Source organism: Cygnus atratus, chromosome 5 (genome assembly GCF_013377495.2).
Source record: "Cygnus atratus isolate AKBS03 ecotype Queensland, Australia chromosome 5, CAtr_DNAZoo_HiC_assembly, whole genome shotgun sequence".
Taxonomy (NCBI): domain Eukaryota; kingdom Metazoa; phylum Chordata; class Aves; order Anseriformes; family Anatidae; genus Cygnus; species Cygnus atratus.
The window spans coordinates 34,814,532-34,840,031 of NC_066366.1; the positions used below are offsets into that span (position 1 = coordinate 34,814,532).

The 25,500-nt window shown below is 41.7% G+C and overlaps 1 protein-coding gene across 2 annotated transcripts; it reads right to left on the reverse strand.

Annotated features, from left to right (window-relative positions):
* Positions 1-1,521: 1,521 nt before the first annotated feature.
* PAK6 (p21 (RAC1) activated kinase 6) lies at positions 1,522-23,788 on the reverse strand. 2 transcript variants are annotated; one of them, XM_035539812.2, is made up of 9 exons: positions 23,722-23,788; positions 18,739-18,947; positions 13,660-14,277; positions 10,019-10,510; positions 9,616-9,749; positions 6,755-6,881; positions 6,436-6,561; positions 5,628-5,762; positions 1,522-3,639 (listed from the first exon to the last, which is right to left on the reverse strand). In XM_035539812.2, exons 2-9 carry the CDS (start codon positions 18,940-18,942, stop codon positions 3,472-3,474), a joined length of 2,004 nt encoding a protein of 667 aa, XP_035395705.1. In that variant the 5' UTR covers positions 18,943-18,947; positions 23,722-23,788; the 3' UTR covers positions 1,522-3,471. The 2 variants fall into 2 exon arrangements, with proteins under 2 accessions (XP_035395705.1, XP_035395706.1); XM_035539813.2 differs by lacking the exon at positions 23,722-23,788 and adding an exon at positions 23,570-23,621 and having other exon boundaries at positions 1,655-3,639.
* Between the last annotated feature and the right edge of the window lie 1,712 nt (positions 23,789-25,500).

The window sequence follows — 25,500 nt, forward strand, 5'->3', positions numbered from 1 at the left end:
TTTCTCTGCTTCTTTTCCTGCAATTAGAGGAAACATTGCCTTCAAATATTCAGTGGCCACTCTGCATACTGCTAGCTGCTCTAAATCTTCCTATAAACTATGTCCAGCTGAGAGTCACAGTTCAGGCTCAGTTTGTACCTGAAGATCTAAAATTATCTTCTACCTCTGTAATGAAGATATGTCGCTGACATGACCATTGCTGCTACAGAAGGTACAGAAGTGCTGCACAATAGCTACAGTATTTTAGAGCCACTCTCCCTGCCCAATACATCCCCACACAGTCAGGATTTACTGCTTATTATAGACTGGGACCTAAAGCCCATCAAAATGCTTTCTCCAGGCGACAGGGAGAAACATAGGATTCTTCTCACTAAATTGTACAATCTTAAAAGTTGGGAGCCTCATTTCACCTAGGGTCCTTCTATAATCAGTGGTTAAAAGATAGGGGCCTATAGGGAAAGATTTGTCCCACTCTGAAATGAATGGGATAATAAGCTGCTGCAGTCGATAGCATAGAGCCCTGTTTGAGGAGGACAGGCACCATTATATATACACAAGTGCAATTGGGAGGTGACAGCAGTCGCAGACTCCCTGTTTGATTCAGCAAATTGTTCATATAAATTCAGCCTACCATCTTCAAAGGCCTACTGTATGCTGATTGCCAGAGCTGTGGCAGCACGGAAAAGACTCAATACCAGCAAAGCTGGCAGAAAGGAAAAATAAAAAGGAACAATTCAGGTGAAGCATGACACAAAACAAGAGATACAAGTGTAACCTTGTTGATAGCACATACAGAAAGATATCCAGAGAAAACAACATCTCAAAGCATAGTTACCCACTGAGTAGACTATAAGCTCTTCCGAGCAGAGGCTGTATTTTGTTATATACTTAGATATCGCTTAGCATACAGGAAATCTGGCTCCTGAACATTGCTGCAATGCAAATTAAAAACCTGCTCTGCTTATCATAATTCTCTTAACTGGTTGCATAGTTCTTGGGGAGGGAACTGTTGGCCCTGGAGACGGAGCACTTCAGTCTTCATAACAACCACAGGTTTATCTTAGGATTTATATTTGGTTCCACACTCATCTAGGTAATGGAGCAATTACTTGGTGATATGCCATGCATGAACTGTACAGAGGAACACACAAAAATCACATATTTAATTCTGTACTGGACAGAAAAAATAGATACTTCCTGCATTCCTCACAGATATGATAATGAGTTTTTAAAATTTTATAAGATACTTGAATGCAATCTTCCAAGGGCCTTTCACTGTCTTTAGTCAGACTTGGGCTGAAGTAGAAACAACATTAAAGCTTAAACCTGTCATCCCTTGCTCCAAGAAACGTTTGTTTCAGAATCCAGGTCTTCTGCTATAACCTTTTCATGTTTTAAAAGCCACACAGACACAGAATAGGTAAGTTACACTGGACTTCAACATCCACACTCTTCCCTTACATCTCTGATCCCTGAACTACAGACATATTTGAAAGCATCTCAACACTGCAACAGGCAAGTGAATAAATCAAGATCTACTTTAATTTAAAACACAGGTGCAAAGGATTCACAACTACAGATGAGCAGGATCATTTGTTTCAAATTATAAATCTTTAAAGCCCTGCTCTTTTGCATAAAAAAGCAGTATATCTGGAATACAGAAACATTTTACATCAAAAACTTTCCAGTGCAGCTAAGGAAGAAATAAACAAATTCATTTCAATTAACTTCATCAGCCCCAAACTTAGACATCCAGTCTAGGCAAACCACCTACGATCCCTCTACTGGCCACAGGCAGAGTGGTATCGAGAGAAAGCAATTTCATCCTTCAGCAGGTATCTAAAATGATGGAGATGAATCACCCTCTGGAGGTGCTCTTCTCACCATGGTCTACAGAGGCAACCTATCTGCTTTGCAGTCTGGGTGCCCACCATTTAGGTGACTGTCATCAGTGCAGATGAATTCCATCCCAAATTACTTCAAGTAATCAACTGTGGCTTCAATTTTGAAGCAGGATCTGTAACTGGAGTAAATAGCAGAGGATAGAGATTATTTACATCTTCTGAAGAAAATGCAGTTATGAGGTTAGTATCTGAGACAGTAAGACTGTCCCAAGAATAACTTAAATTCCAATAAATTTGTATCTGATTTTCAAAATGGGATCCCAGTTCCACATATAAGACTATATTCTTAAGACCTCACAAAAGTGCACACCATCACTGTACAATGTTACATCCTGACCTAGAGTCCAATTACCTCAACTACCTCACTGATCAGAAACTGTATCATACAAAATATCTAAATCTATTTAAAAATAACAGAGAGCTGCTTAGACAACCAGAAACCTTCTGAACATATCAGCAAAGGGGTGGTGGGGAAGGCGATACCAATTACAAAACAAACATCAAAAATTTCCCTTCTCCCCATGTTCTGCAGCAGCAAGCAGGGGAGATGAAGGCTGAACAAACAGCCTCACCGTGAACATAAAAATCTCTCCTGGGACATGCAGGACAGCTGAAATGTTTTCATTCTGTCCCCTAAGGCATTCCCAATGTGCTGCCCCACACTTATCTCAGGGCAGCACTTCTTGGCCCCTCTTGTGAGAAAGGACTCAGAAGGAAAGCTGCCTGGAAACCACAAATAGGAATAAGCTTCCCTAGAGTCTCCATTCCAAACAGCACTGGAGGTGTTGCATATTATGAATTTTCAACCACAAAATCCTGGTGGCAAGAACAATTGTCTTCACAGAGTCTACTCTGAGGCCTGCCTCCAAGGGTTTCCCCTCCAAAAGTTTAAGATCATGAAATGGATTCAAGACTGACCACTAAACCATACATATTCCTCAGCAAAAGAGAAGCATGTTGACGCAAGAGAGCTGTTTGAAAATAAATATGTACATATCACATCTGCTCCCTAGGAACATATGTACAGTTTTCTAGGTCCACATTTAACTGAAGATTAAAATCATCTGTGGAAAAAGTCTCAGAAGAGAAAAATTGTTCAGTCTTTGTGCATTGTTGGACAGTTTAAAGGCATCTGTGCCCCAAAATGTACATGTAGGTCAGCTCAAGACTCCAGTGTACAACTAACAAAACAAAGATCACATTTCTAACTGGGAAATTTTGTTCCAGTTCAGTAGTCAGCAGCCAAGGTTTACAGGAACTTGCAGGCATTCGGATACACAACCTCAGACTCCGCATAAAAATGCCTTTCTTTGGAAGAAGCAATCCAGAAGTCATGAAATACCTGCTTTATTCTTGAGACATACTTGGTCTTATTAGGAACTAGTACGTATTGATTGTCTTCAGCAAATGAGAAGCCACAAAGGCCAAGACCGCAAGGACAATATTCACATTCATCCTGTAAGAAGATCACCGACAAGTTCTGAGCACCATTCCCAGGACAAGACCGCCTGGTCTCTTGGTTATTTATAAGTGTTACTTTTTCCTCGTATTTTCCCCTTACGTGAAGTCAGCAGGTAGAGGTACGCTTTCTGTATTGCTGGATAAGGGGGACCAAGCACTCTGGAAGTCCTGTCTGGAGCAAAAAGGGGTGATCCAGAAGCTCTTGTGCCGTTGCTCTTTCTAGCGGTTCCCGGGTCAGCATCCTGTCCAAGAAGTCTCTCAGAACTGGGGAAGTCTGGAAAAAGCAACCAAGCAAGTCAGCGAGGTAAAGGAACGAGGCAACAGGTCATTTGACAACAGGTTGCTGTGGTGGGTTTGCTTAAAAAGGACCTGTGCAATTCAACTTTGTAGCCCTGTTTTTGCACAGAAACATAACAGGAGACAGCATGCTTTTTATGGAATAATAGTAACAACTGTCTGTCACCGGTAGGCACATTTACAGGCTGCTTGTTTTTAAGGGGGCACACCAAACTAGGACAATAGTGCCTGCCATGTCCTTTCATCTAAGTTAATTTTGTTTCCCATTTTATTTGTTCTTTTCTGCATTTCAGCTCAAAAATTCAGTAGACTTCCTAAGGCACATCACTTGGGTGCGAAGGGTTGAGCAATTCCTTCTTTTACTGGGCACAAGAATGCAGAAAAAATACTAAAATTTAGGTATTTAAAATATTTTAAAATATTTAAATATATAACCCAAGTAGGATTTGAGAATCTGGAAACCTGATGCTGCCGCTACAAAATTAAGAAACTACAGAACAGTGTACCAAAAGAACTGAATGACCTCAGCTGGCCTGTCCTTTAAAATACAGGTATTGAGGCCAGCTGAGTCACCAGACCCAAGAACCACTGAAAGGCTCTGCACATCTCTTGCTGGTAGTAATCCTCTGTAACATTAAAACTGGATAAAAAATTAACTTGGTGCATATTTATTTATTTTAATGTCAGTAATTACATCCATTTTAGATTGAGGGCACTTTTCTTGCTCTGGTTAACTTAGTAGATCACAAAATACTGTTCACAGTGAGGCACAGCTTATTTCAAGAGTGCTTTGAACAACCACTGTGATTGCCAGAGGATGAAGGCGCAACACAGCTGAATGTCGGGATCCAACCCTTATCACTCTGTCAATAAATCTACCCATGCTTTAGAAAACCAGCAAAGATTATCCCAGGTGGTGTCTGTTTAGTCTGTTGCACCCAATGCTACAGCAATTGACCCCAGCGAACCATTAACTGCAATCAAAATGCAGCAGCTGTGGATTCAGCCCTCTTAGCTCCATGCAGACAGCAGGGAGACAGGAGGACAGCCAGAGGCCTGTCGATCCAAAGGTCTGCTGAAAGCCAGTATGCTTCCCAGGATGAAGTGGAACAGAGCAAGACTATGAACAGCTCTGGCTCTTACAGCTCATGGTGGGGTCATCTCACCCATCAAGGTGCGCGATCCAGACCAAAACTGGCTTTACACTAAGTAAGTGGGTTCAGAATGTGACCTTGAAATTTCAATTAGTGTTGCAAAGGCAAACAGGAAAGACAGCAGCTGTTGATGTTTGAGTGTATGCTGTTAGTTCAGCAGCCTACTCTGTTAAATAATTCAGTTTTAGCAGCTGCAGATATTCTGATTAATTGGAAAGGCCGCATAGCTCGGAATGCTGCAGAAGCTATTTGATCTTAGAGGCTTGGACTGAAATGAAAAGAGGATAGCTCTAAGTGATGACTAAAAGGTAATCACTGCATTTCTTATGTCACTACTAGTTTTTCATAAGAAACCATGAAGCTGAGTTCTTCAAAGCAGCTGCAGTGTCCCCCATGAGCTGCTGTCTGTTTTGAGCTCTCTTGCTCTGACCATAACACAGCCTCTGTGTTCCTGAAAGCTGCTAAGCTGGAAACTCTCCAGAGCAAGGATCCTCCTAGTTATTTCCCTAGAAGATGAGCTACTCTATTGACAACAGCAAGATACTAACTATTGCCTCCATCAGAAGCAGTTTTGATTTGCATTACTAGGTTTATGCCCTAGTGACTTTACATTATTAGGACTGTTTCCCAAACCAGCCACTAGCTGTCAGCAGCAGCTTGCATCCACTGAGGCAAAGAAGGTCCAAAGAAGCTCCCCAAGAAACATGTTCTAGCAAGACCGTTTTCACAGCCAGCTCTGCAGGGAACAGCTGGTATGGATGTTTCCCCGTGATAATCATCAGGTTCACAAGTGCTTTGCTGGTATGCTCACCCTGTGGAAATTTTTCAGTTTGGGAGGAGGACTGTCACGGAGTCTCTTCATTGCCTGGACCGGAGAATCACTAAAATAGGGGGGTTCTCCATCCACCATCTCTATCACCATGATTCCCAGAGACCAGATATCCACCTGTGGGAGCCAATGTTGCATCAATACACAGCTCAGAGCAACAGGTCCTCACTATGCTGCTTTCACAAAGGCTACAACACCCTTCCCACGACAAATGTTACTGAAAGCATAAACCATTAACCCACTTAATGCTACTGGATCCCTTACTGCCATTTAACAAAGACAGCTTTCCACTGATCCATGCCGGTGTTGCAACATGCAAAGGTCTGCAAGTAACTGCTTGTGCTACACCTGGTCGGTCGGTAAACAAAACTAATCAGTCTGCTGCCACCTGCCCATAATTTCAGAGCTCCCATTTGTGTCTTCCCTGCTCTCCTCCCCACCACTCACAGCACTGATTGATTTACTGATCCATATCACATCGCAGGCTGCTCCTTGCTAATATCTGTCCACGCTACAGCATATACAGGCCTATGCCAACCTTCAGGTATAAAAATAGAGTAAGTTTACACCTTGTTCCAGGAAGCTGAACGTGTTTTGTTTTTTTTTTTAACTTTATTTATTTTTATTGCTTTAGGTCAAATTGATATCATCACAATCAAATCTGCAATCATAGTTATAGTTCTATTTTAAATAGATCCTAAATGCTTTTCCTGGAGAGCCTAACATTTTAGTGTGACACCTCAGAATATCATTTGCTACCTCTTCTGACATTAGGAAAGTGGTCCCTTACCTCAGTAGTGTATGGTACCCTTGCAATAACTTCTGGAGCCATCCAGTAAGGCGTACCTACTAGGGACTTTCTTTTGGGTACATCTTTACTGATCTGAGCACAGAAACCAAAATCTGAGAGTTTGACCTGTGCAAAGAGAAAAACAACCAAACTTTAAAATAATTTCTAAGCTATGTGGAAGGAAGCACCAAAGATAAAGAATACAAAAGGAGTAAGAGAATGAGGTATAAACAAGAGACTGAGAACAGAAAGGAAATAAGGAGACAGACTAAGGCTACAGCAGCAGAAGACAGGAAACAATTTTTCAGAGGAAACCTACCCTTCCATCCAGTGTCAATAAAATAGAGTCGCTTTTAATGTCTCGGTGAATGACCCCCTGAGAGTGAAGATATGAAAGAGCCTGCAGCACTGATTCACACACTGTTGCAATTTGCTCTTCATTTAGCCTGAAATTAAGGACATAGGTTTTTAACTGCATTATACTCTTCTGTGGATAGCACTAACTCACAAGTCCTGTGTAAAGGCACCACACAGTTTTGAAGTTGAGCTGCAGGTAGGTATTTTGGTTCCCCATTACTCTCTCCCTCTTTTTCTATTCTTTTACAAATGTGTTTTACTGTTGAAAACATTTTTGTCTTCATGATTAGCAACTTAAAGCTTTAATAAGTCTAATTCAGAGAAATTGCATTTTAAATCTGGTATCTCAATTCATCAAGCAACATGCTGTTTCAAACAATTACGATGTGCAAGACTGCTTCTTCACGCCAAGATGACACAGGAACTGTTGAGACAGCTTTTTTCTTTTAAGCACATATAGTGAAGCTGTTGTTCACAAGGCCTATTGTGCAACTTCATGCAGTAAGGATTTAAACATGTAATTTTACAGAGAATGGGGGATCCCCTTCAGATTTCATGCAGCTAGACAGCGTGGATAGTCTTATACCTAACTAAAGGTAGCACAAATAGGGGGAGATGCTGTCATTCCTAAATTTTAGTAATCTGTTAGCACACTGCGTAAGAACGCCAAGAAACTCCTCAGAAACTCCTGCATATGAAACACCAAGAAACTCTTTAGAAACTCCTGCTATGTGGACTACCAACACAAGAACCTTCATGATCAAATATAAGTTGAAAAGGGCAGAAATGAAAATTATCTCCTGTAGCTGTGGCCAGTGGCAATGGCTTCTGCACATGTACACCGAGGAATGCTAGAAGATGCGTACTTCAAAGAATCACTGAAGGCCCCTATTTGAGTACTTTTGATTCTCAGCCTGTCTCTAGCAGTTATTTCAAACCACTCTTATTTGAGGGCATGTAAATGATAACTCTTCAAATCCATGTCTGCAGGTAAGACTGAGGAAAAAGAGAGCTCAAAATGTAGAGCTGTGCAGAGCACACAGCACTTTCTGAACAGGTAAGAGCAATTTCTATACATTTAGGAAGGAGGTTGCACCATCACCTGAGAAATTCGTATTTCCACTGCTTGATTGGTAGAATGAGATGTGGAATACCAAAGTGACCATCTGACCAGGACACTGCGTATTTTGGCTGCACTGTGCCATGTCTATGTCAGAAATGTATCTGAAGGATGGCAGGGGGCTACTTTTGCCATTACAATTTAACCTCTGAAGAGAGAGGTACAAAGACTACCCCAGTACAGAACCTAACCTATTCAGAAACAATGCTTTTTACTTTGAATATAACATGAGCTATAAGGAAAGCAGATACTCTTCTGAGCTTTGTGGTTCTAGAAGATAAAAAGAGGTATACTTTCAGCCTGTAATGTAAGGAATTTGGTTTCAGTCAAGTGATTGCATAGTGTAAGAGAGATTACTAGGGGATTAGCTCACTCCTGGAGATGCAAATCAGTTATCACCTTCAGCAAGTATTTAATGAGGGGAATGACGGTGTTTTCCTCCCTGTGAAAAAATGATAAAGGCTTGCAGCTTACTTTTGATAAATGTTATGGTTATAACAGATCCTGTTTCCACTATGTGGAAAAACAAGTATTCATTAAAGGGTTCAAAGGAAGGCTTTGTAAAATAACATCTATGCTGACATCCCATGATGTAATTCTGTCTCAATGGTGGATACAGACTACATAGACACTTCATAACTCTTTCTAGAATATGTTGTGGGTTTTTTTTTGTTTGATTGCTTTGTTTTAAATTATAGTTCCATTGGCTCTACTAATACCAGCTAAGAGCTACAAGAGTTTCACTGGCTCTGCAATGCCAGGACTCAGCACTTTTCAGGACTAAACATTCTGTTTCCTGTGAAGGAGCACATACAGGACTTTTAGTGAAACCTTGGTTCTCAGTCCCTGAGATGTACCTCTGATCAAAAAATTGGAGGGCTGGCCAGATAAACGTCTCCAAAATTTTTAAAAGTAAATACAATTAGCATTAGCAATACAACTTAATTGTAATCCAATTAATATTCTGAATCTTTTAAAAGAGGAAAGCTCATTCTACAGAAACTCTTGGTCAGTCTTTTCTTTGGAGCTCCCTGTGCCAGTTTACAGCCTTGCAGGACTGCTCAGCAGCTGGGCGAGGGCAGGTAAGACACTGTCCTCATAAACACATCACAAAAACTCTTTGAGAGTGGGACTCCGAAGAGGGCATTTGAGAACAATTTCTTTGCCCTACAGAAATGCTTTGGGCATTAATGAATATGAAGAGGTGTGGACACAAAAACAAATTTAGGAGAGTGTCCAGTAGTTGCTATCTTTAGGCAGTGAAATTTGGGAAGGCGCCCAGATCTCAAGGATCTGCTGCACTTCCCCAGAGGATTTAGCCACAAATTCTACCTTACTAAGGTTGTACCATGTCAAACTATTTGCACATTCTTTAATAGTTATTCAGTGAGCTTCCTGGCCAAAATACAACAGATATAATAAATGATACTTTTTATAAGTACTGTGTTTTACAGGGGAGGTTATCAAGGAGATAAACAGCGAGTATCTAAAGAGATCGGTATGGTAACGAGTTCCCTTCAACACCAGAAGCAGATCTGAATGCTTCAAATGGATGACAGTTATGAAGCATAGCAGTTTCAGGGCACTGCAATCACAAGCATCACAAGAGCTCTGAGGGAAACTGTTCTTCCCAGAAATCTCCACTCTTTTGTCGTCTATGAGGTGGACACATAAGCACTGATACTTTGGGTTTTGCTTCGTACCTGATCTGAGACACGATGTCTGTGAGGGCTCCCCCCTGCAGGAACTCCATCAGCACCCAGAGCTCCTCTCCCACGAGGTAGCTCTTGTACATCTCAACTACGTTGACGTGTTGATAGTCCCTCATTATCACCACCTGTAAAGACACAGGGAACGACTGACCACCACGCCACAACTTATAAAATCTAATCCTACCTACAAAGCAAATATGTGGAACTCTACAAGTACAATGCAGTAGCCTCCGTCCCTGCAGTCATTCTTTATCTTGGTACTAGCAGAATTCTGTTAAATAGATGTCTCCTGCCCCCCCACCTTTTTTTCTTTTGTTTGTTTTGTTTTTTAAAACCACATTTACTGTTACCATGGCTATGTGGTGGACAGAGAACCCCACCTCTCTACGTTTACCTCATTAAAAAGGAGCTCCCGGCGCTGCTGCTTTCTCAGGTCCATCATTTTCACTGCCACCTGACGCCCTGAGTGCTTCTCTCGAGCAATGCAGACGATACCTGTGGACCCTTCACCAATCTTTACATAGTTCTCCAGCAATGTCCGGGGATCCCCTTGGTCCACTACCATCCTAAGGGCAGCTTTGAACTGCTCATGAGTCACAACCACTGGGTCCTCACTGGCCAGCTGCCCTTTCACAGAAGAGTCCTGGGGAAGGTGAAGGTTGCTAGAACTCGTCTGAGTCTGACGGTTTCTCGGAGACCCTGCTGGTGACGGCCTGCCTTGGGGCACTGCGATCGCCTTCTCCGTGGTTGGGGATTTCTGGGGAGTTCCAGCTTCCGAAATCATCCTGGGGAAGTCAGACGCAGGCTGATCTGGTGGAAGAGACTGGGCTTTGGTTGCAGGGCTGTGGGGTGAACCCCATTGCTGGGGTCTGAAGAAAGCATTAGGCTTTGGGAAGAACAAATATGAAAGCAGAAGAAAGAAAAAATGCTGGTTAGATTAAGTGGCAGGCATCAGCTGCATCTTATGCCACTCTGGCCTAATGCATTTTGCAGCAGACAAAGCGCTCTAGGTTAAGAGCTCTATGTTCTTGTCTCCAGGCCTGCCCAGCATATGCTGCATGATTAGGGGAAGCCACATGGTTGTTGATTTTCAAGAATTGGCTACAGGATGGATGCTATGCTTTAAGGACCTCCAAGATATGGCAGGAGTTCTGTTCTCAGAGGGCTAGATATCAGCTCATGCTTAAAACAAACAAATCCACCCCCTCACACACACAGAACCAGCAGTCTGCTAAAAAGCATTCCAACCTTGCCACCAAAACTCAGGGGCAACCAGAGTTGCAGAGAATTTGAAAATCCTTTATCCCTGTGTTCCTCTGATCTTCCTATATACAAAAAGAAAGAGGATTCCTGCCAAAGCTGTAAATCACTTTGATGTCTTGGCCTAATTCCCTCCGGGTAATTACACTCTGCCTACGGAAAACTCTCCCTGCACTTTCCACTGGTACCTGCAGAGCATTCCTGTCGATCAGGCACAGAATTAGCCCTCTGTTTTGGGAGAAGCACAACCAACCAGAACAGCTGCGGATGGCCAGGGCAGCACTTCAGCTGCACAGAGCCACCTGCCATACCACGGGCTTACAACTATCTCCAATGAATTGGGGTTAGCAGTGCTCTTTCCTGAAGTACTCAAGGCTTTTTGGAGACCTCCCACTCAAGTACCAAGCCGGCCCAATCCTGTTCAGTTTATGAGATGTAGTAAGATCACAGCCTGCGGTAACGTGGCTTCAGGGTATGCATTCCCATGCTAGCACTACAATCGGTCTCTCAAGAAGGAAAAGTCCTGAAGTACTCGTACTCATCCTCAAAATGCTGACTAATTAAAACATCTAGCAGGTTAGGTATAAAATGCATTATATTTCATCATATTTACAGTAATAGTAGATCTGACAACATAGCGCTTCGGAAAGAGCCAACCACCCATTCATATTACAGGACAAATAAAAACTTCAAAGCAACAGGCTTTTTTTACTCTTACAATCCAGACAGGTTGTTAATAAAGTTAATAATATGGGCATGGGAACTGAAGATTTGCAGCAGAGAAATTTTTAAAAGAACATTCATTTTCTCTCAGAAAATATTTGTACAGAATTTAATTACATCCACCTCGCTTTTTTAAAAATCAAGGATTTCTGAGAACAGTAAAATCTGCATAAGCCGAGCACACGCACAGCTCATTCTCATACGCACACAGCCCCTGAACATATGATTTAGCAGGTCCTGGCACCGTGGTGCTGGAGTGCACAAACACAAACTGCCTGTCAGAACTTACTTCCTCTTCATTTACCAGCTCCACCCCTGCAGTTCTGTGGAGACATGCTCATGGCAGCGAAATATCTATTTCCCAACTCTTGTTTTGTCTCAGGAGGGAGGAAAAAAAAAGGTTTTATATAAGCTAGAGCAGGCAAAAGGGCACAACTCGCATGCAAGCTCACACGTTTGTCTAACCACACGTAAGTATTATTTCCTGCTCTGTTTTTTTGACAGCTCCTGTACACACATTTGCAGTCACTGGACATTTTGATGTGTCACTGTTCTCCCACTTCTCCCCCCCATGCTAGGCCAAAAGGAGAGAGCCCTCCACCTTCCCACGGTGACCATTGGCAGCCTGTCAAGGCACACTCCCCCCCCATTTTCAGTCAGATATCCCCTCTCCATTTCTTTTGCAATTAGACATTTCTTAAATGTCACAGCTGCACACCATCATCTCCATTTGTAAGGGAGATTCCAGTTTTAATCACTGGAGATAAACAATTGCCAGTGATGGCACAGATCCCTCATTGGAGCAGGGAGATGGACTAGATAACCTCAAGGTCTTTCTTACTCTTCTCGCAAATAACTCGAGTTCAAAACACACCCAAGCACATGCATGCACACGTGCTATCTGGCCAGTAACCTCTTCTCCTCCTTGTGGAAGTGCAGAGGCATGGTAAAAACACTCTTGCCAGAGAAGAAAGAAGAGGTTAGTCCTCCTAAGCACTCAAGGACAGGCCTCCAGCCAGTACAGATCAGCCTAGAGTCACTGAGACAGCATATAAGCATGGTTTGTGCTACAGAAGAACTGCATTCCTCCAAAACCCCACTCCCTCAGGAAGGGAATCTTGAGGGAAGAGGCTGCGTTGGAAAGCCTTGAGCCTGATCCTTATGCAAACTGCAAGTGTTCCTGCAACAAGCTGGGCTGGAGCTTGCAGCATACATTAGAGCAACCCGTTTTGTTGGGCCAGTGGTTCCTGTCATCTTCCTCTGAGTTCAGGACTCCACGCCTGCAAGAAATTAGCCTGGCCAAGCACCAGCACAGCACAGCCTTTAAAAATGCTCAACAGCTGTGCAAGGACAATGAGTGCTAGGTTAGTCTGTGATGAATTAGAAGCAGTGGCCTGAGGGGCTGTATTTCCTATCTAGTAAAAGGACCTGGAGTTTTTCTCATAGATTAATAAGTGAGTCACTCATTCAGGGTAGCTTTCCTGGGGGAGACGTAGCTATGAGCTGTCCCATCTGCAGCAAAACCCAAGTCAGATTTCCTGTTTGACAGTACTGTGGGTGCTGATGCAAACATTCCTGTTGTAGGCAAGTTGGCAGATAAGCTATAACCACCAGACTCCCCTGAAGTAGTCATATTTTTCACAGGCAAAAAAATACATTCCTAATGTAAATTATGGAAATTTCCCAAATAGCAAAAGCACATTTATGTTAGTATAAGGGTATTTAAGTTATGCCTTTACAAATACAAAAGGGCAAAAATTAGTAAGTCCACTATCTCCTTCCCACCTTATACCCCTCCATGTACAGCTCCACTAAAAAGGCTTTCTGATTGAGATAGTGCTGCTGTTTTGAGCTATGCCTAGCAGTATATGCTGTGAAGCCTAGGAGTATATGTTTCCTCTGGCCAGGACTATTTTGATTCCAGCATTAATCACAACAGTAACAGCTGTTTGTGCATTGTTTGCAATTAAATTTGTTCCGCTGTTTAAGTAACCTCTGGAACTCTAAAGTCAACACTGCATTCATTCACTTAAAAATAAGGAATAACTGTACCTTTATGTGCAGGGAAGGGCCTGACTTGTTTGAGCTGCTGGAGGAGGGGAACACACTGCGTAACAGCCTCCTCTTCAAGCTGTTCTCCCTTGATTTGGAGCTAGGGCTGCCCTCTCCTGAGGGCCTGGAGTTTGCTTGTCGTACTAGACAAGGCTGAGGCCAGCACTCTTCTGAGCTCTTTTTTCCCATCTTGTCACTCTCCCCCAGCAGAGCAGGCATGTGCTGCAGACCAGAGGTGCGCTGGAGGCAGCTGCCATCAGCACCCTGGAACTCCGAAGGCCCAAGGGACTGGGCTTTTGTAACCATACCGTTGGGATGAGACTGTCCATCCAGTCTGGGTTTGTAATCAGGCCACATAGTCTGTCTCCGGGTCACCTTGGTCCCACCATTGCAATTGAGGTAGTTTCCATATCTGTCTGCCCAGTCTGCTTCAGGGCTCTGAAGATACATGTCTGGGGGTCTGTCTTCCCCCAGGAGCCCAAGGGACTGAGCTCTCCTCCTGCTGGTGGGGCTCCTTCCCCTCAGAGTGTTGGAACTGATGGCAGACAGCTTCTGGATATCGTTGAGTATCCCAGAGATATAGCCTTCCACTTCCACGGTGCTGCCTCTCACCACTGTCTGTGAAACAGAGAGAACAGGAGGAAAAGTTAGAGATTTACAATTTGAGGTTCAGTTAATCTTGACAAAGTTTAGATTTCGTCTGTCTAGCCAAAGCAGACCCAGGGAATTTAGTAAAGTAAGTTAAAAAATAATAAAAGGACAGAAAAATTTAATTTTCCTTTACTGAGAGAAAAAAATATGAATCACTGGGTGACATGTTTATTCAACAGAGGCAGCAGTGCTTTCAGCCAGAACAGTGAATCCTGCTGCTGCACTTGCATCCTAAAGGACAACCTTAGAGCAAAACAGGGTGTATTTAGCACTCCCTCCTGTGCCATACTACATCACTAACTTAGGTTCAACAAGCTCCTGAGAACTAATACCTCTCCAAAGAAGTTACAGCATGCCGCAAGCTCTATCTGCAAGAATCACCTTGCCATTGCAGCATAAGGTTCATCACTCCCCTGTACCAGTCTCAGTACCATTGTAATCAGCATCCCTTAGTCTGGTTGTCTACTATTTTTGCTAATGCATCTTAATCTTGACCACTGAAGACCACACTGTTCCAACGCTGTATTTCTCCTCTGTTCTGCCAAGCTATTATAATTAAAAATGATGAACAAAGGGTCACACCAGCTCACAAATGCCTTGTAAGCAAGTGATGGAGAACAAGGCTTCCATCCAAACAAGCAACAGCACTACAGAAGTAGGACACTTGAAGCTGTCATTATATTACATAGCGCTCTACCTTGTTTATTCTAGAACTGAAATGCTTACAGAAGCTTTTTTAATGCTGGAAGCCAAAATGTTTCATTTCTTCACAGAAATTCACAGCATAGAATCACTCCTGCACTTTCATGAATCTCTGCCTGAGGAAAATCCCTCCCTGGAGTGATGGCAATCTCCTGTTTGCTAACTGAACTCTGGGGATCTTCTAAAGATGCTGAATTAATTACACCAAGCCTAATATTTAGCTGGTACAAAACAGCAGCTCCAGTAATTTCAGCAGAATGCCACCACAGTGCATGAAATGCACCTGGCTTGCTCAGTGTCTGGGAACAAAAGGCAAAGGGAAAGATTTTGTCAAACAAGGTGAAGAAAGGATAATCCAACTCATAACACTGCACACACAACATCACCTGCAGCTGAAAATTCTGCTTTTCAGTCCTATTGTAGCAATATATCTCACTCACCATATACATGCACCTTCCTCTGCGGCCCAAGCTGCTGTCAAGTAAATAACATGCTGAAGGCACTAACTCCTCAACCTGGTTCCATCATTTTTGCACAAAACTTGGTAGGAAAAAAATGCCAGAAATAAAGAAACCCAGTCTTTTAAACTTGTCGTTGGGGTGGGGAGAGTCTTCTCTCCACTCTAATTCATCCTTTAGAGACTTAAGACATATCAGGTTACTTCAGTAATGCACTCAGTTAAGAGCACAAGATCGTAAATGAGTCTGAGCAAGGACAGATGGAATGTTCATGTCCCTAAGTAACACAGCCCTCAGCAGGATGCCTCCACACCCTTGCACATGCTTGCACAGGGAAGATGGGAGAGAAAGAGGCCCTCCTCCACAGCTCACTGATGTGCTCAATGTTTCTACAAACTTGGAAAAAGAATAGCTCAAAATAAACTTAAAAGAAATCTCAAGATGCCAAGTAGTCCAAAGTAGAGGGACAAAAATCATTCCAGAAAGGACTTCTGTCCAGCACGTTCACAAAATAAGAAGTCTCCAAGAAGAGATGCTGTCGCCTCTTCAGAAAACCCATTAAATTGTTCACCTTATATTTTAGATAAAAACATCTCAAAATTAGACTAAGTCACTCCCGTTGTACTTCCAACCCATGAAGTCAGTCCTATCCCCTGCAGACAGTGAAGATAGGAGTTAGCTGTACTTTGCAGCCATATTTAAAGACTGCATCAGATTAACGAATAAGCATCTAAATTTGAGGCAAACCTATATGGAATGCTCTTACAGACATCATGTCTTACTGACCAAGATCTAGAAGTGATATTTTTAAAAAGAAAAGTGACCTTTTACAAGCCACACACAGTACGTGTCAAAAAACAAACAAACAAACAAAAACCATACACACTATGAAAGCTGAATCCAGAACCTTATGTATAATGGCTCAGCTTAACAGGGCCAATTAGCACTTAGAAAAAAAATATATATATATCTTACCATTGATTGGTATCATTGAACAGGAATTTGTTCAAGTGAAGTTTAACAGGAATAATCAACTATACAATGCAATCTAAAAGCGTATTTGCACCTGGACTTACTGGGAAAAAAAAAAGTATTCATTTAAGAGTCTTTTGCAGTTTTTAAAGACTAAAGTTTTGCAACTTCTTCTTGCTTTTACCATCTACTGATATAAAAAGTCATAGATGAAAGTACTGACCAGTTATCAGACTCAGGAAAAATTCCAGTTTCTCCACTCTTTGTGGACATTTCTATATTTGACAGTGATGCCTCAAAGTATTCCTTGAGTATACTTTTCCTAAATACTTAAGAAAAACTTGTCCAGTTTGCTCTGGGAATGTCATAAGCAACAGTGTCAAGAGCCTAACTCAAGTTGTAGGAGAGATCCATCATTTCTCCCTGACCCAAAGCCTGTTACCTTGTCATTGAAGGAAATTGGGTTGCTTGCCATGATTGTCTTGTTCTTGATAAATCCACACAGGCTACTAGCTACTTCCCTGTTATCTTCTAGGAAGTGGTTGCAAATAGATTACTTGCCTATTTGTTCCAGTTTCTTTCCGGGAATTGAAATTATTCTGACTGATCTGTAATTCCTTGAATTTTATTAGGCCCAGCTGACTTGAAAATATCTAACTTATCTAAAAAGTCTCATGTGTTCTTCCCTTATTTTAGCCTGAGTTCCTATCCTTTTGTGCTTGTGTTGTTAGCCAACTGATCACAGTTAACCTTTTCCTGAAGAAAAACATTAAACATTTAAGAGTTCTCAGTGTCATCTGTTATTAACTTTCTTCCACAATGAGCAGTGAACTAATTCTTTTCTTCATTCCCCTTCTCCTCCTCCTTAGTGTACTTGTGATGTTTCCTTAGTGCTCTTTATGTTCTCTGAGAATAACATCTCTCTTTGTGCTTTGGCCTTCCAGTTTTGTCCCTACATAAATTTCTTTTTCATTTGCCCATTATAAATTGACCTAGTTTCCACTTTTCTGAGCAATCCTCCTGCAGTTTAAGCCCATCAGAGAGCTCCTGATCTCAACAAGTTGGTCTCTTATTACACATTTTCTGTCTTTTCTGGATTGCAGTTCTGTCTCCTACTACATTTTGAACCTCAAAGCAGATTTGGGACACCATAAAACAAAGACAATACCCTTTTTATTTTACCTGTTCTTCCTGAACAAGCTTTTCCCTTATAAATCAGCATTCTGCTGGAAGATCCTGATGTGCCATTTAAATCGCAGGTTTGGTTTTGCATTACTGCTTGTATTATACTAAAATGTAGTCCCATTTAGTCCATTTTAGGCATCTATACACAAAGTGCTAAATATATTCATTAGATAGACAGCTATGTTCTTTTAAGTCCCTCTTGAAATCCAAGTAGTAATATCTCTATTTTACAACATACTTTTCACTTTTTAGGCTCCTGTAACATTCTTCTAACCAAGAACAAAAAGTTCCCACAGGCTAACAAGACTTTAAACACAGTAATTCTGTCACCATCTTTCATTCCCTCTTCCAAGAGGCCATCGTGAATCTGCCTCTCTTCACACACCAGGTCCCTGCAGACACTTATGAGCACAGTCTCCAGATGACCATTATGAACCGCCATCCAAGCAAGACAACCATCTAAATTCACCCATCTGCAAGGATCAGTAACCTTTTTCTCCTTACTGAAGGACTTCCTTTAAGGAAATTCTCCTGTTTACTATGCCGCACTTTCTGTTAAAACTGCTGGTTTATAAAGCCTTTTAGCCTAAACCCAAGTATAGTCCTGCTCCCCGTTCTCTCTCATTCACTTAGACATCCACGAACTGCAAGCTAGTGCTACCCCGCTCTCTCCCACTCAGGCTTCCCTGTCAACTTAATTACCAGCCAAATTTGCTCACCCACGAGAATGACAAACTTGCTAAAACAGGTCTCTCTACGAACTCTCCTCTTCACTTCCCTGTACAACAGTTGAATATATCCGAGTCCCTGTCAGCTACTATGTGAGCTTTCACAGGTCCCTGTTTCAGTGACAGGCAGCCAGCTGGTTATTTGAACAGTGACACTACTGCAGCTAAGGATACCGAGGTCCTTATTTCTGATGAAGTTACTATCTCCTCAAAAAAAAAAAAAAAAGCAGTGTTATCAAAGCCCAGACCACTGCTGTCCACTGAACTCATTACAGGCCCCAACCTTAGCCTTTCTTGAATGTATATGGGGTTCTGGAGTCATTACCTCAGCTTGACCTCCCTCCTAGCCCAGGGAAGAGGAAAGAGTAGTCTTCCTTTCTTACCTTCATAGGTTGGAGTTGCATCCGGGTGATCCTTGAAGGGTCTACCACTGGCTTGGGGCGCCTCAACGTGTCTAGAATATTCTGCCATTGAGGTGGTAGGCCCACAAATTTGCCCTCCTTTGGGTCAAATGAAGTGTGGACACGGTGCTCAAAGTTCTGCGGAGCTGATATCTCAGGGCGTTTCTTCTTCTTCTTGCGGAACATGGTGCCTGAATCAGAGATGGCAATGTAGTCAGTGCTCTTGCATGTCTAGATGCGATCTGCCCAATCAGTAACGTCACATATTGATTATATCAGTTAATTATATTGTATTAAAAGCATTCTCCAGTGACAAGCACTTGGACAACAATGGAGCTGACAGGATCATCTGCTTTTTACAGATGTGGAAATAGAAGCAATAAAAGAGCAATGGCCGGTGCAAGAACACCTACCAGGTCAATAGCTGAACTAGGGCTGCTGGTGACCTTTTTAGTGCTCTTTCCACTGTGAAACAGTGGTTCTATTTCAGAGGGGGGAAAAAAAAGGATACCTTTATATCCATAGCTGAACTCCTCTTTATTTCTACAAATTCATTTTGCCTATCACAAAAAATTAAAATACACATAATAGATACACATTTATATTTTACAGGTTTGTACTTAAGTGAAAGGTTTGGCTTTAGAGTCCAGCCAGTTAAGACAATATTGATGCGCTACAAACCTGGAATTAAGGATGCTTACAAACAGGGCTCTGGTTGTCCTCTCACTGGTTATTTAAGACTACTACAAATAAGTAATACACGTTTGAGTCGCATTTAAAGGCAACAGAGTTGTTGTCAAAGGAAGAGCTGCCCAAGAAAGATTTTGAATCTTCATTTGTCTAGCACAGAAGCAAGGGCTTTTGAGAGAGAAAGGAAGTGGTAGCTGGACACAAAATTCTGCCAGCAAGTAGCTGAAGAAGGTAAAATGAAAAAAAATAAGACTCCTTTCCCTTGAGGGCTGAGAGATACAGTTTCTGTAATAGTCCTTACAATTACAGCAAGCCAAAATCAGCTAACACTTAAGTATATCCAAACACAGGAGATGTTCAAAGCCTGAATTTACATCCAAAAAAGAGATGTAGATAAACCAAAAGCCAAAAGTTTTACACTGTTCTGAAATTGGGAACATATGAAGGAAAAGAAAGAATCAGCACTCTGCATGTGGTCACTTAACTCCAACATGGGTAGAATAAGATACAGTGGGACAGCCTGAATAGCTGGAGAACTGCAAGGGATGGGCACAACTTCTTTACGTAAGACAGACAGGGAAGAGATGAGGTGAGGGGGACGTTGCCCTTTCCAGGAAGAAACAGCTCAGAAGTAGGGAGGTTTTCTATGGAGAGCCAGGCTTTTCAAAGAGGTGCCTGGTGAGAGTCTGAGAGATGAGTCATAAACTGAAACAAGAAATGTCCCAACTGGGTAGATTGAAAAACTTTTTCATGACAGGAGAGTCCAGCACTGGAGCAGGTTGCCCAGGCAGGCTGAGCAGTCTCCATCCTTGGAGGTTTTCAAGAACAGACTGGACAAAACCCTGAGCAACCTGGTCTGATCTCAAAGGTGACCCTGCTTTGAGCAGGAGGTTGGACTACAAACCTCTTGAAGTGGCTTCTCCCCTGAGTTATTCTATGATTCTATGAAATGGTTTGATGACTCTAAAGTTATAAGTTTCTAAAAATGTAACTTGGAATACTTCTGTAATAATTGGAATATTTCTGTAACTTTCCACTCTTGTGGAAATATATTTAATGGGCAAATGACAGTTCTGTGGATGCATTGGACCAGGTGTGCTCCAGAGCTCAGCATCAGGATGGACTGAGTAAGGAGATCCATAAGAGACTAGACAAAGCAGACTGCCAAAACACTTCAGGTACTTTAATGCTAAAGCTTTCTAGTCTTTCTAGTTTGGGAATAAACTGTGCAGGTTTAGTTTAGATAATATATATCCACCAGCAGAAAATCTCCCTCCCCGCCCCCCCCCCCCCCCCCCCCCCCCCAAAAAAAAAAAGTACATGTTCTTCCCCCTTCCACTGACAATTTTCTGCTTACCCATCTGTACTCAGACTTTTTTGGTCAGAAAGCTTCTAGAAGGGGACTTAGACACTGTTAGAAATAAATTGTGTGAAAGTCCAGTCTTGCTTTGAACAGAGTTTATAGACCCAAGATTATCTGAATTTAACCCCCCTCTGTGGGATTACTCAGAATAATGAAACACAATCCTATTCCTAACTTTCACTTTAGGTTCACTCTTTCTTGGGTTCTGATACAAGAACTCCTTTTTCCCAGTCCTTATTTCTGTCACTCTGAAGACATCATTCTTGTATACCAAATTTACATGAAACTTTGTTACATTTACTGAAATTCAGTGTCCAGATTCTTAGGATATGTTCTAGATAACTGCTATACTGCTGTAGTTCTCTAAGAAATGAACCCAGATGTTCTATTTCTGAACTTCTGGAAATAAACAAACCTACAGAGTTACAGTTGGAAAAAAACATTGAAATCATTAGAAGGAAGTCAACTGTTCTAATTAAGTGGTTCCCACAACTCTAAATTAATAATGTTGTATCGGTAACATTTCCCCTAGCCATTCATTGATTCAATTTAAACCAAGGTAGTAAACTGCTAGTTTTTAATACGGGAAACAGACTGACCACACAACACAATTCTAGTCCATGACTTCTTACTCTATGGATTATTGCAGTCTATCAAGCATGCAGTAGTAGTACAAGCACTGCGCTAAGAGAAACAGCACATTCTGGATACTAGGCTTGAACAACAGATTTCCAAGTTTAATCTTGCATTAATATTAGCATTTGCCTCTCACTAACATAGCTTGAAGTGATGAAGACTACCACTTCCTTGACATCAGAAGATTTCTGACACTTCAACTTTATAATGATCATCTTCCCCTGTACAGGACCTCAGCTTCCAACTATTTGTGCTGCGTAAATATTTGCAAGGGTCAGAGGCAATGAACACATACAGAGATAACATTGTGCTGTAGACATGCACACACTTCTAGGAGTCACTAGCCTCAACAATCAGCACACCACAGGCTTTTTTCCCCACAGTGAAAAACAAGTCAAACATTTTCTGAGTTGTTTTACTTAAAACTTGATGAGAGAGCAAAGTGCAGTCACCAGGTGAGCAATGACATTGCTTCCTTGTGCTTTTCTGAGATCCTGAAAATGCATACACAGTAGCTTGACATGGTTACCATGATCCTGCAGTCACTGGAATGGGAACCATTTATGTGCCGCAGAAGAGCTTTTACACCATCTAAGCCCCGAGTCGTGCAATCCATCCGTGGTGCAATATAGATTTCACACATTGACAATGCCCATTGCAATCCAGAAGCCTACTAAAGATGCCTCCCAGATGAAAAAGAAAGAAAATCCTAGGCAACTAAAAAACATATACAAAAGAGACTGGAAGCAACTGCTCTGCCTAGGAGAGGTTTTGCAGCCAGAATAATCTTTGTTCAGAATGTGTTCTAATGGAAACCCAAATACATCTTTAAGGAGAGCTTATGGGAAGAGAGGCCGTACTCCAGGCTTGTATTGCCAACTGCTCAAACGCAGTGATTCACCTCCAATGCCCCCTAGGTGCTGCATATTAACTAATTACCAAGACTAAAGTCAAAGGGCAATTCTTTAAGGTGCAGACAACCCTGGAAAGGAAAGATATTCTAACAGCTCATGGTGTTAGTACTATTCAAACCAACAGCTGGTGTTACTGAGGAGCTTTCACAGCCCCCGAGGACAGCAGGAAGTATATCTGTAGTATTATAGCCAGTGCTTAAGTTCTGAATCACTGCTTACACATCAGTCATAACAGCTACTTGATCCACCAGAATGGGGGCATTTCCAGACATAGTGATGTTACTGCTTTAACCAGTATCTTTCCTTCTCCTGCTCCAACTCTCACAGCTTCATTCCTCATCTCATCCCAATAATGAGAAGATATTCAGGGCATAGCACACACTGTCTTTTAAGTTTGCTCTTTAATGGCTTCAGGTGGCCAGGGGTCCTGTAAAATGTGGTTTTAAAAATGCCACAGCCATTAGCACTTGTACTATCAAATGTTTTCTGAACCAGAAGAAGAATTATTCTAGCTGAACTACAAGGTTCAGAATGCTTGTTTTTAAAGCCTAGGTGATATTTTGGCCCCAAGTAGAACAGCAGCTCTATGCCAGCATATCAGTTTCCATAAGCACAAACACCACATTTGTGGATTTACATTAAATCACTGTACCTGTCAATCAACACCTGGAATACACTTAGTTCCCATATACAAAAGCATACTTACTAAACCCAGAAAGGAGCATCTACTAAGTTCACGGTCAATTTTAGGGTGACTAACTGGCAGCCTGCATCTACCTTATCAGCTTATAATAGACATCTTAAAAACAACAAGATGCAATCAAGTCCAAATATAATATACTCCTGGGTATCCAGTGACATTTGCTTTATACAATCAGTATCAATCTTTGATAATAAAGACATTGCCATATCAGACAGGTGGTTTAAAGGTACACTGCATTAAGATCAAATGAAATTCATACACTAAAAATAGTTATTTGAAATCCAGTGGATTGTAATAATCTGTGTAGGTTTTGCATCTCATTAAGAAGGTCTGTATTTAACCAGTCTCCTTTCACTTTGTGGTTTTCATGCAAGAGCTATTTATTTTTATTTCCAATACCCAGCTAGCGAATGTTTAAATAAAAAACATAAAACAGGCCTTTTCTAATTCAGTAACAAATTCATAAGAATATTTTATGCATATAAGATTTTGTAAATCAAGACAAACCTGTAGTTAAACGTAGACAGCATCCCTTTAATATAATAATACAAATACTGTGACACTGATATTATAATAATCTACTAGACTTTAGTCTTTCATTCACTGCTGACAACTGTACTGTAAGAAATGTCACAAACATAAATAATAAAAGTCACTACCACAAGACAAAAGCAGTCGGAGATTGAAATTCTCTCAGCGATCCATTCCTGCTGCCTGGGAAACCACGTTAGATTTTTCAACTCCAGATATAGCTGTTCCTAGATGATACAGTTCCAAAAGCTGTCACATCTGCCAGTGAGCATGAGAAAAAATCCCACAGCTAGCAGATCCAGAGCAGGGGGAGGGATCAGCTGGGAAGGAGGGGCAAGAATAAAGAAGGGTCAGGCTCAGATGAGAGGAAGGGGTGGGAAGATTAGGGATGGAAGGGAGAAAGGGGAATCAGAGTTAGGAAAGGAAAGAGCAACGACAGGGAGACAGGCAACCCAAGGAGCAGGGCACAGAAAAGAATCAACTGCACTGAAAAAAAAAAGAAGTAGATAAACGTTATCAGGAATTGCTCATTACAACACAAGAGTTCAAACACTCAGACAAAGAAGCTCGCACGCACTGTTATTTAATCTGACTTGCCTCCACCCTATACACATTTGATTATATACTCCATTAGTATATAGGCACTTTACTTAACTATCTACATACACTCATTCACTCACACATACACTTGATGATAGCAAAAACAGCAGAGAGCTACTTCAGGCTCACTTGTATAGTTTCCAGTTAAAAATAAGCTTTCCCTCCCCCTCCTGCTGCAGCAACTGAACTCACTCACCCAGTGCTTATTCCACTGGTATCACAGATCTGGATGCAGCTTGCCACATTCCTCCCTCCCTGGACAAGAGATAATGCTGGGTCCCTGGGCTGAAGAAAGCAGTTCCCATGATTTCTAAGCACTTCCCCAGCAGATAATGCCAACCCACTCTAGCCAGTTATGAGAGGAGTGGGGGAAGAAAGAAGAACTCAGGACCTGAGGAATTGCAATATGTAGACTGGGTTTGGAGTCAGAAGATAAAGAAGATTGCAGAGAACTCACCAATTAAAAGGAAAAGCATAATTCCGTACTTTGCTATACAGGTCACTGTCATGTAATACATTTCAAATATATTAATAATGGCCTATTCAGCTTGTTGTAGGCATATATTCATGTATATGTGCATGTGAATATCCACACATGGTATTTCACTGCATTCCATACCTTCTAAAATCCTTGTTTACCCTCCTAAGGTTTCTGACATGATCATTATTTTTACGAAGCCAAAGAAGATGTTCATAGCATTTTGCAGACAAAGAAAAATGACAGGTTCCTTCCCTAAGGAGCTTAAAAATCTAAATGTGACTTCACGCAGCAAAGAATGACAAAGGGTGAGTGAAAGGGGGAAAGAACAGGTAAATGGGCTGAAATCTCAAATGAGATCTCAGAGCACAGAGCTTTGTCTCAATGACCCCTGCCACATTCATCTGTAATGCTAGTTTTAGAAATGCAGTTTTAGGTAACTTTGCCTCCCTAAAGGAAGAATGGATGTTTGTCTGGTGTGCCATCACTTCAAGTCCTTTCCTTCAACCCCCTTTTCTCTCCTCCACAGCCCACAGTAGCAAAGCTATGTGTTGGTGTGAACTAGCAGCACAGCAAACTGGTGAAATGGTCTAAATCCTGCACAAACACACACATGAGCACACAGATTAATATTACATTAGAATAAAAGCTTAGGGAGTGATGTATTTGTTATATTGTTGGGTTTATTTTTGACAAATGAGAAAAAGAACACAACGGCTTAACATTTTTTGCACAGCCTCCACTGAACAGGGTCTACAGCCTATGGTGCTGCCTTTCTCCCCCGCTCCATTTCCTTGCTCATAAATTAGGACTAAAACCTGAAATACGG

Coding starts and splice junctions, on each gene's coding strand:
- PAK6 (XM_035539812.2), bottom strand. CDS start 18,942: ATGTTCCGCAAGAAGAAGAAGAAACGCCCTGAGATATCAGCTCCGCAG. Junction 14,278..18,738: donor TGCAACTCCAACCTATGAAG/GTAAGAAAGGAA, acceptor TCTGTTTCACAG/ACAGTGGTGAGAGGCAGCAC. Junction 10,511..13,659: donor GCCCTTCCCTGCACATAAAG/GTACAGTTATTC, acceptor TTCTTCCCAAAG/CCTAATGCTTTCTTCAGACC.